The 12,047-nt window shown below is 43.7% G+C and overlaps 1 protein-coding gene across 1 annotated transcript in view; it reads right to left on the bottom strand.

Annotated features, from left to right (window-relative positions):
• The window catches only part of Stet (stem cell tumor), a 432,571-nt gene that overhangs the window by 143,375 nt on the left and 277,149 nt on the right, over nt 1-12,047 (bottom strand). The window contains exon 5 of the mRNA XM_076815164.1: nt 5,881-5,993. Within this exon, the coding sequence (XP_076671279.1) occupies nt 5,881-5,993 (113 nt within the window). The remainder of the gene's footprint in view (nt 1-5,880; nt 5,994-12,047) is intronic.

Here is a 12,047-nt window from a genome sequence, read left to right as displayed (position 1 = left end):
GTAGAGTTTAAACTCAATTAATTTAGTGAATTAATCACGTCTAGCTCTTCACGAAACGCGAGTAATTAATTGCAAGCACTTTATACTGCAAAAATCGTAATATAAATGTATAACATATACATGTGCCCCGATTTGCCCGGGTACCTTTATTTTCCACAGGACAAACCCCGACGCGTTTTGTCCCTCTGTTAAAAGGAGATCTGGAGGCACGATGGCGATGCTGGGCGCAGCAGCTACGGCAGGGCAAAAACGAAATCGGTCGTATTAACACGTCGGGCTTAACTAAAATTTAAACAGCGCAAATGGGAGGGGGTGGTCTTTGTTTCGCGGCTCTGTGGTGGATTATACATATCTATCCGAGCCGGTTTATGTATTATGTATCCGCAGACTGGGCACGCGGAAAGCCAGCCTCGAACCCGACTCTCCCGCCGAGGGTGAAGCATAAAACGAGCGCTTTCGCGCAAGGAACGAGGGAACCGCCGCGCGACGGCTTTATAAACCGAGGGAGTGGAAGAACAGAAAGGAATCTACGCTTAATAGCCGTGTTTCTCGTAGAAATTTTCCCGCTCGCCACGCGCTCCAGGGGGAACTGCGATTAAAAACGTCTCTCTCTTGCGCGCGTGCCGGCGAAAGCGACGTATAGACGGCGGCAGATTAAAATTATGGAGCGCAGGCTGCTAAAGATCCGCGCGTGCCTCTCTGCTTTTAAACTTAAAGCTGACCCCGTCCGGGGAAATGTCGTTGGAACAACGGTGCTCGCAAAGGCACGGTTTCGATGGAATAAACGCAGTGCTGGATTAACCAATAAGCAAAATAAGCACGTGCCTAAGGGGTCAGGAGAAAGGGCGTGGGGGGGGGGGGGGGGGGCGCCATAGGAATTTTCTGAATTTTAAGATCTAACTTTTGTTAGAAACACTCTTCAGTGAAATTATCGGAAATGCCTAAGAAATCATTACTTTTTCTCTATTTAAACGAAAACAGTTAAAAAACGATTGTTAACGCCGAGGTACACATGTGTACGCTGGATCCTAGGAAAGAATTGAACAACAAACTTCACATATCTCGCTCAAATGAAGCTACATATATACGGTGTCGAGATAAGTCTGTATCAACCCCCCTGTATCAACTAGCCCCGGTCTGCTCTACGTGTAAAATCAGTGAAAATTAAAATCGTTATAACTCATCAACTGATTAGTGAATTCGTTTAAAATTTTTGGAGCACCCCAGGAGGATTAAAAAGAACAATCTCACAAATTTTCGTTAACTTGGTAGCATTTTGATGATAATTTCGGTACATCCTTAACGAGTTATCAAGTCGCTGTTGCGACTAAACTACACTTCCATGCTCAAATCAAGCGCTTATGTTGCATCAAAGGCCCACAAAAGGCAGAACTTTAAACCGTATTTCCCGGCCAATTTATCAGCAGCCCCCTCCACGCGTTTGACAAATGACCACACACGTTGCGCACCAATAATATGCGATAGTTCCACCCGAGATCGGTGACAGGAACCTCGGTCACCCTGCTCACCGGTAGCCGAAACGCCGCGTCGGCTTTCGTCACCGTCGGGCGATTGTAAAATCTAAGCGTATGACGAATGGATGGACAAATCGTTGGCTCCTGCCGAGCCGGCGCTATCTCGAATTCACCGCGTTCGTTTGCGATTGCCCCAAGGAAGACTGGTCGCCTGCAATAAAGTATCCTCAGTTTCTCGATGTCAAAGCGGCCCCGCGGTCTCCGGGGTGCCATGCCAGCCACTTTTACACCTTTCCCCCGGCTCGCCGCAAAAATTTGCATGGTTCTCCGCCGGCGCCGTGGTCGGCGACGAAAGGGGGCGTCGAGGCGTCGCGGCGTCGTGGCTGCGGAACAGGAGCGTCGACGAGGAAAGGGGCTGCGCCGCGAGACTTAAGGGCTCTACTCGCGTCGAATTCCAAGCGTGCTCGCGCTACCTGCCTGGAATATCGTCTCGTTATATTTCCGCCCGGCCACCCTCCGTTTCCCTGCTCTTTCCTCCCTCCTCTCATCCCGCCCTCCCCCTGTTCGCTTGACACCCGAGCGATATTTTATTTGCAAAGAGCTTGTCTGCAGGTTGCCGTTGCTTCTTATCTTGTGTGCACAGGAATTTCTCCTTGGTAGCGCAGAGATTTCATACTGTAGCAGACGAAACAGAGGGAGGGAGAGAGGGTAGGGACGGCGATGGCGGAGCTGGGGGTAGGACAGGGCTGCGAATTATTACGTTTTGCTCCACTTTTACTTTTGATTTGCTTCGCCTCTTTATGCTCCTCGATGCTTTTATCGCCACCCTACCCGCTCATCTTTCGTCATTTTCGTCGCTGCCCCTTGTTCCCCCCTCTCTCTCTCTCCTCCCTGTCCCTTCCTTTTTTTTCTCTCTATCGCTGTGAAACCGCGGTCATTATTTAGGTGAATCTATTAACGAGGGACAATTTTAAACGGCTTTGGTGGAACTTTAAATGCGTCTCCGTTGTGACGTGTCGCGTCTCGGTGTGTTTGCAGAAATTTCATAGTTTCACTCTTGGGGGTGAGGGGCGGGATAAAAGGTACTCAACTTTGCTATACTTTCTTTTTATGCACCATCTGGCCAGGTAGGTGAAATTTTTTTTTACAGCCCTCCGGTGTATCGCTCATTCGAGGAATTTCTTGTGTACTTTGCAGACGGGTATCAGAGCACATGTTGGTTAATTTGAAAATATAGTTACGGTTTAAATATTGGCGAATTCTCTTTCTCAAATTCCCCCTACATTCGAGAGTTTATCAATCATTAACTGTAAACAGTTGACTTGATTTATCAAGAATTGGCAAAGAAACAGGGAATTTTACTGGTTCTTACAATCCCGTGCATGCAGAGGATCCAAAGCTTGAAATAATTTCCATCGACTAGCGTAAGTAAAAAGACTGATCTTATTCCAGACATGTTTCAGAATTTAGTACGAAATAAATCGTTTATACGAGATACTCCTCCCCTCAATTTTATGCCCATTACGTTGGAATGTTTCGCTGGACTGAAAGCTGTCTAAGAAATCTCTGAAAGCGACAAGGCAACGGACGAATTCACTTTGCTACGGAATCCTAAGACACAATGATAGACCCTGACCATTAAAAATTTTCATAAGAAATAATCCATGTCACAAATTAAAGCAACTCCTCTTTACTTTTCTGCGAGCGCACCTGCTTCATTATCCGCCCTCATTAATTTTTTCTTCAAAGACACTTGTAAAGACTCTTCCCCCACACATTTAATCGTTTGTTTCTCTTCAGCCCCGTTTCTTCATTCTTCACCCTTTGATCTCTCTGTACACACCGTGTTTTCCGCATCTCTCCTCCCGTCTGTAATTTCCCCTTCATTTATTTTTTTCCCCCTCCCGTCACGCCTCCCCCCTCCCCTTCTGCCGCGTGCACGTTTGTCGCGTCTTTTCTTGTTCCTGTTACTCTGGTTTCCTCCCTCCCACCGCGCGTTCGTTTTTCTCGCGTTTCCCCTTCTGATCTCCTGCGCCGACGATACGATGAATTATTTATGAATGGCACCCAGAAACAAGTCGAATCGACTACGCTCGGGAGACCCGGCGCCTCCTCGATCCTTGATACATACCCCTGCCTATTAATCTTATCGGGTTGCTCACGGGAGGAAAAATCGATTAATTTCGCTGCCACGCACCCCGGGGACTGTCGTCGACTGGAATGTCCCTGGTTATGAATCGAATATCTTGTTCCATGCGCACAAATCCCAGCTGACGTGCCCGATTAACACTTTGATAGAGACTTGCTTCGAAGGAGAAGCTTCTAACCTTATCAGGCAATTTATAATAAATGCACTAAACTAAATTTTGTTTTTCTTTAACTTTATAGCAGCGTCGATTGCCAGGGCCATTTTCTGACCGAACTAACTTTCTACATAAAAATGAAACTCGTTGATTTATGCGCGTTTCAACGATTCGAAGGAAAAGAATCGAGCCGCGTTAAAATTAAACAGAATAGTCCCTCCGCCTCTAAAATTTATCGATGTTCCCTTCCCCGTCTAGGGAAGGGGCATCGAGTGAAAGAATGGCAGCTGTGTATAATCAAGGAAATATTTTAAGCAAACTGTGAAGCCGAGTCTCTAAAGGCTAAGCATTGGCTGGAAAACGCGTTCGCTCGCTCCGTAGAATAGAAGCAACGGGGGGCAACGGAGTAGCAACCGAAAAAGACAGTGGAGCGTCACGCCGAGGAGGGGGTGTGCAGTAGTAAGCAGGAAGACGTTGATGTTTCACAGGTCATCGCGTGTATACGTCGCTACTTTCCCGAGGTTCTCTCGCATGGGTAACGATGCGAGGCATAAAATTGCAGAACAGAAATTCTGTAGGAACGGTCCTCGACGTCACTGTCGTCGGATGTTTCAGCGGAATAATAAAATGCGGGACCTTCTACTTCTCTTTGCCGTCGTCCCACCTGCTCCTCTACTTTGCCTCAGCCGCTTTCCGCTTCCTACGCTCGCCTTTTAACGTCGCGTCGTTGACGGATAGCCTTTATCAGGCTTCACCTTGCCGAGCTTTTTCTTCAAAATTAATCTGACTTGCACTCGGATATCTTCTCTTGCTCAGAAAGCTACGAGGCATTTGGTATCAGCATCATACAGAGTGGTACTTGGGTCATTGGTGGTACAATAGCAAAGGGGCGATTGTTCACAGTTTAAGGGAACAAAAATTGAAAATGCGGAATATTTGTTTTTCGGGCTTCGTATGAGGAAAACTTGATTTTGAGAATTTCGGGGGAAATGGATCCTTGCTAGGGTTTATGCAAAAACCGCCTTTTGAAAAAAACGCTTTTGGAATTATAGTATTCCTCAAAAACAGATTGAACTGGTTTTCGAATTCTCGCAAAAATATAATTAAAATACAAAATATATATTTGTAGTTATTTTAAAATTTTCACTTTTTTTAATATTTATGGAATTACAAAAATATAACAAAATAAAATATACTCTATTTATACAAAATCAAATAAATAAAAAAAATTTTAATCTGAAATACTTGCAAATCTGTACAATTTTTTAGTTCATTTAATATTTATGGATCTATAAAAATATGACACAATACAATACACTGCATAGAAATGCAAATGAAAGAAAAAACTAAAATAACTAAAATCAGTATAAAATAGAAATTATTAATCTATATTTTATTTAGTATTTTTCTTCAGCAAATATATGATCTAATGAAGATTAGTTTTACAGTAAACTGTAACCTACTACAATATGCTTGTATCCGAGGCAATTTCAAGTAAAAATGTTAACGTTTTTACATATTAATTCTACTTATAAAACCGTTTATTTTTAATTTAAAACCCGGTTTTCGAATGTTATAAATTTATACAAAAAATCCGGATTTTAAATCCGGCTTTTAAAAATCGACAAACCCCAATCCTTTGCGTAAAAATGATTCGAAATTTGAAAATGAGGGATTTACGGTTTTGATTATGGAAACGATTTTTAATCAAGTCTATACGTACTTGATGAATTTCTGGAATCGATTTTCTCCGAGAATAAAGCCTGTTGGTTTTGTAATGTGCTTCTTAACGTGTAGGCCAACCCGAGTTCTTAGCGAAGAAATACTGTATCCTGATTTTTTTAAAAACACGATACTAACGTACAGGATGGCTTCAAATAACCCCTGCATCCGCCAAGTGAAGATTAAGCAATGACCTGTGACGCACTTCAATATTAAAAAGTAATAGTGGCATGTTGGTCAATACCTGCCTATTTCTTATTATACAATAGCGTGCTAAAATTTGCTGTAAAATTGTTGTTCATTAAAATGTGCTTTTACGTTATTCTTGGATAGAACTGACGTCATTGATAACGAAATATAATTGCCTTGGTAATTCATACCTGTGAAAAAGAGGAGGTTCCTGCACGAGGAGATGAAAATCGTTTTCCGAGCAAACCTCACGGTCACGATGGTGAACCGCGCACTTGAAGCTCCTAGTTCGTTTGCCACTCATCTGCAACAGGGACCAGAAAATGTTAATTTACTTATTGTTTCACTGCAAACGTAAATCATACATTCGTAAAATTACACAACACACTAATGTGCAAATTTATGTGGGTAACCTCTCGAAGTAAAAACTAAGTTGATATCTAATCGGGCCTAAGAAACAATAAGGAAACCTAGAAAACATATTTCACCCGTTTTTACCCCCTTCGGGTTGGAATTTCAGAAAATCCCTTCTTATCCAGCACCTACTTCACAAAATCAATATACCCTCCGAATTTCATGTTTCCAGGGTCAGCGGTTTGGGCTGGACGGTGATGAATCAGTGACACAACGATTATATAAGTATAGATAAGTAATAAGTCTAGATTACTTTCTCAAAAATAATAGGAACTTTGTACCTAACATAACAGCTTATTCTGAAATCTACATAGGTATATGAATTAATTACATGATTGATTAAATCAGACAAGCTATCCATCACATGTTCAGCTACCAAGTCATCCACGGTTTAAAGTTAAACATTAACGAATCTCCTCACAAACAATTTCGAAGATTGTATTTTCGACCAGAAGCAATGGCGCGTAGGTAGGCATCGTAACAATTCTCCAGCGACGTGCATAAAATTCAGTAACGCGAAACATTTTATTTAAAACACGATAGCACCTTGCGCAAGCCTTTTGCAAAAGCTTTTAAAGCCACTGCTGAACCCTCCCGCAGGACCCTCCTGTCTTCCGAGGGGAGCTGAACGACACAAAAGGTGGTTGCAGTTCTTGGCACGATCCAGTTGAGGAAGCTTTCGGCTGAGCGCCCTTCGGGGTACGGGTGGCTGATATTTGGATCAGGATCCGTTAACGCGGTTAGGCAAATGCAAGCAAGAACGCTAGCAAACTCCTCGAGCTAAGTCGTGTATGTACATAGAGCGAGTCTGTAGCACAAGGACACGGACAAACATCCACGGGTACAGTGTACGCCCGTCTTATAACGCGTGCAGTTTGTAGCAATGTATGTAGAAGGAAGAGAGGGTGTATGTACAGTGGCGTAAGAGCCACCGAGACGTCGCTATCTATGGAGCACGTGGGACGGCTCGCTATTATATTTACCACGGCGTTGTGTGGTGTGGCAAATACACGCTAAGGGAACCTTTCAGGCGATTATCGCCAATAAATATTTACGAACGCTCTTGCTGGAAATTGTTGCGCGAGCGAAGGAATGGATGGAACTGCGGACACGGGGAACCGTTCTCTGGCACCGGGGTTTACAATGTTGCTGGCTAGGATCGCTGTTTAAATGGAATATATTAATGGGAGCGGCGGGCGATTACTATGCATGCTATGAAACCAGAGTTTTAAGTGCGAAACAATAGAAATAGTTGTATGTGGTACTCCTAGTAATGTTGTAGAATTTAGTAGGTTTACGACTATGAGAAGAGGAAAATTTAGCGGTTGAGTTTGATTAGTCATGCTGGCAATGGGAGTGACAGTGGAAGGGAAATTGTGAAAGTGTTGTATTATTAATGGAAATTGGATTATGTAGGTGTTGGGTTTCAAGCTTAAATTAAATGCTGTTGTCATTAGCGGGGTGTGTAATGGGGTTGGTTGGTTCTGTTGAAGAAATTGGGACCATTACTGTATCAAATAAATATTTAAATAAAATTACAATGGTGTTTAGAGTTTGTTGAAGGAGCGTAACAAGACTATAGTTTTATATGGACAACTGAATGTGAAATAAATATCCCAATGATCTAACCCTTTAACTATGTCGTCACCTCACCCTCCATCTAATAATTGTCTATTATCCTGCGAACCTTAGCGATTAGGTATATTCAAAATGGTCCTTTCCACATTCAGTCGAATCTATTACTGCTTTGCATTATTGTTTCAGCAAGGGAATTAATAAAACTGAACTCCTTCAATCTTACATTAGTAATTCGTAATTTCCTAAATGTTTGCAGCAGAAAAAAGTCACAAAGTCACAAACGCATGCAATTCGCGCTTGTTAAATAAACTTAAGTATATTTCTACTGGTTAAATCCCTTTACCAAGTGTGTACTACGTCCTCGATAGTTGCGTCTTTAATTGACGTTATATCAGGGAGAACAAAGGTTTGGGGTTCACTGGCACAGCGCAGGGGAAACTGTTTTTCGAAAGTTACAGTGCTTTGCTCACGAAAGCAGTGAACAGGGCCAAACAACTTTCTCCATGTGCTTAATAAGTTTCATGAAAATTTCTCTGAATTTCCCAAGGCTACGACCGTGCGCGGTGGCGACGCGAGACAAACTTTGAAGGAGCAAGTTCTGCCCACGAAGAACCAGCTGCCGGAAGCCGCAGCGTTTCTTGCTCGTTTGATTGCCAAAAGGAAGCGGTTGCGGGGGTAGACTGGCAGGAAGGGTGTACACACCGAAGAATCCGGGGAAAGGACTTCTGTCTAGCTGACGAAGAAAATTAAGTTTGCTGCTACTGTGGAATCGGTGTCTCCACTGTATCTATCGTTACGTGCACTCCCTCTTCCTTCGTTTCTCCATACCCTTTACTCTCGAATTAAAAAGTTCTATAATTGGTAATCAGTAGGTAATCAGTGATCGTGATACATTACATACATTAGTACCACCAGACGTGCGCTAGTAGATATCCAGAAAAACGTGGTTTATACTAAAGCTGTTAGTATTCGAATATCCGAATATTCGAATAATTCGAAGAACTTCGAATACGAATAATTCGAATAACTTCGAATACGAATAATTCGAATAACTTCGAATACGAATAATTCGAATAACTTCGAATACGAATAATTCGAATAACTTCGAATACGAATAATTCGAATAACTTCGAATACGAATAATTTCGAATAGCTTTGAATACGAATAATTCGAATAGCTTTGAATACGAATAATTTGATAATTTTGAATGCGAATAATTCGAATATTTTCGAATACAAATAATTTGAACAATTTCGAATACAAATAATTCGAACAATTTCGAATACAAATAATTTGAATAATTCCAAATACGAATAATTCGAGTAATCTCGACACAAACACCTATGTAGTTTTAAAGTCAGTAGTTCCAAAATGTTTCAGTTTCAAGTTTCGCCTTATTAACAAAGGCTAGAATCCTTGGAAATTGTTCCCCTTCCGAATTAATCGAGCCAGTTGTGAACTCGAAGAGCAAATAACAAACAGGAAATCTCGATTGCCTTCAGAAGCCTAGCACACGGCATACGTAACTACTTAAAGTACATTTATTTAAAGACCCCGCTCCGCAGTTTGTGACACACTGTGTTATTCTGTCAGGGCGGGGGGGGGGGGGCAGGGTACGCGTAATCCTGGCTGTCCACCCGTTAATGAGAAAACGGACGTGCGGCGTTTAACCTTAAATATTCCTACGTAAGGTTTTACTGGCAGCGAGGCACGCGAGATTCGTTGCCGACCAGTGTCCAGCTAAGTAAGTAAATCTTCGACGTGAATTTACGATCCCGTGGGGAGGCGCTTCGTGTGTCTCGTAGTCGTGGCCGGGATCGATAGTATCGTATAAGGGGCTCAAGGGCTCGTTCTATTAATCTCGATCATTTGTACGGAGTTTATCGTCCTGCCGCAACGCGGTCAGGATATTTAGAAAGGGCTGACATTAGGTCGTGCCACTAGATGCGCTGTTGAGGGAGTAGGTACCTAATAAGGGTAAATAAATATACTAGTAAAGGCAGCCGAGAGTGAAGGTGTTATATACTAGCATACTAGTGTTTAGGGAGGGATAGTTCAGAGAAGTGTTCAGAGTAGTTTTTGGAAGCTACGTAACATATTTAATTGATGCCATTAATGGATTAGGGGTCCAATAGCTCAGGGAAGTATTCAGCAAAGCCTTTGGAGGTTTCGCAATACACTCGGTGCCAAAATGACGTTGAAAATTTTCCACCCTTTCGATAATCAAATTCCCCCTTGGATCATCGATTGCAGCGTATTGGCTCCATCGATCTTTCCCCCGCGAAGTGATCTATTTTAGTGTCTTCGGTGGCTGTTGCAGAACTTTTCCGCGCAGTCCCGGTGGCTGAAGATTACTCAAGGCAAACGGGGCCCCGTGGAACGCCCGAGCGGCGTGGTTTCCATCGGACGATAACAGAGATCGATGAGAAACGCGAGGCCCCAGGCCTTTCGCCGGTGCTCCGCGTAAGGGTGGTCAATGGGCGCCGAGTATGCGGCCATTATCGCGCGAACGCTGCAAATCCAAACCGACGAGTCAGCCCATCGTAAACACGGGTACAACCGGCCAGTTTAATTCGATTAGGGCACGATCATCGGATTGCTCGATCGCCCGGGCAGCGGGATCCCTTGTCGTGCCGCCGCCAATCTCTAACTTCGCGCACTCGCGCGCTTTGCAATCTAAATGGCAGCCCTATGAACACTGGCGAACGGTCAACCAAGTGGGATGCGTTGATGAACGCATTCGGCGTTCGAAATTAGAGAGGAATCAAAGCGGTGGAGCGCAAAGAGAATGCGAAATACGGAGTGGAAATGGCCGGAACCTGCGCGCCCGTAACGCAGTTTCCTCGAAGCCGGTTTTTCGTTCGCCGCGCTTCGTTTTTAGTTTAATTGATATTAAGTGGAGGAGGGGAAGTTGGTGTTTTTTGTTTTCTGCGGATCGAGCATCGAGGGGTTTCGTTTACGCGGCGAACTGTTTAGAAACAGAATACCTCAGAATGAATAAAGCTTCAGGTTTGTGGTGAAAAAATATAGTAGATACTTTTCAGAGGACAGTGGTACAAAACGCAACTACTTGTTTGACAAATGTGTATGTCTTAGTGCATTTTACATTATTAATTAATTTATCGTCTTTCACAAATATGTCAAAGCTTTGATTGCATTGAATGTCCAAATTAACATTTATGGGAAGCTCGTTTTTTATGAGAGATTGACTGGCTCTGCTCTGTATTTCCGTACCACTAAGCATAAACCCTTAGAGCATATAGAGAGCTCGAAACTGTCGCCAACATCGTGCGAGAGAGAAAGAGATACTTTCTCGATGAAGCGAGCGAGAGATAGGTAGAACGAGGGAGTCCCAACCGCTCGCAATGCGCATGCGCCGGTGTACACCTCTCACTCGCAGCAGCTCGCACATGTCTTTCTCTCTCGCGTGATGTTGGCGACAGTTTCGAGGACAGGAGACACGAGGCAATGAGACCTCCAGTAGTATATGCTCTGAGCATAAACCCCCACTAATTTCACGTGGACTGCATCATACTTCAGGATCACAAAAATCCTTAAAGTACTTGATTAATCCATCGTATTCTACTAATACTATGAGGCATTGGTAGCAAAAACGGGCTAACCCATATTGAAAAAATTAAAAAAAAAATTAATGTTCCTATTTTTTATCATCAGTACAGCCTATTGAAATACATTATTTGCCCCCAATGCCTGTAAGAGTAGGCATTTGAATATCATCGCTCAATACGTACACCGGTATTCCTACACCTATAATTTTCGAATACTCGAACTACACGAACATTGGAAGACAGAATAAAACCAACAAGCACCCAGTCTTATTTAAAAACGAAGCATGCTATCGCGTCGAAATCGAATTACGTGGCGAAGAAAGGCCGAGGAGAAGGGAAGTGGATCGATGGACGAAGGGAAAAGGTAAACAAGTTACATCCCCCCTCGCCCCGGTACGGTGTGTAACGCGCGCACACTTTCAGGCGACGAAGAAACAGGCGTTCCCGTGGATCCTCTGGCGCGTTCGTTTCATCGCCGGGAAGGGTGCGCGATAACACGTAACACGTATACACGTGGCCACGCAGAGTGAATTTTCCGGGGCATTGTCGAGAAGCACGGCTCTATTCGATTTCGATTCGAAATCGAATGGGGGAAACGGGGTGGCTCGCAGCAGGCCAGCGGGAAACCGACGTTTGCGCGACCAGGAGAATTTACCCCATTGGCCGGCCTAATGGCACGGATTTCATTATGCTGGGTTTACACGACGGCGGGCCTACATTACGCGGCAAGTCAGCCCCCCCCGACGATTTGGAATGCAAAACTGTTGCCCGGGCAAATTTGCTCCCGGAGAATATT

This window comes from Andrena cerasifolii, chromosome 6 (genome assembly GCF_050908995.1).
Source record: "Andrena cerasifolii isolate SP2316 chromosome 6, iyAndCera1_principal, whole genome shotgun sequence".
Taxonomy (NCBI): domain Eukaryota; kingdom Metazoa; phylum Arthropoda; class Insecta; order Hymenoptera; family Andrenidae; genus Andrena; species Andrena cerasifolii.
The sequence above is the reverse complement of the archived record's forward strand: the minus strand, read 5'-3'. Positions and strand labels throughout refer to the sequence as shown.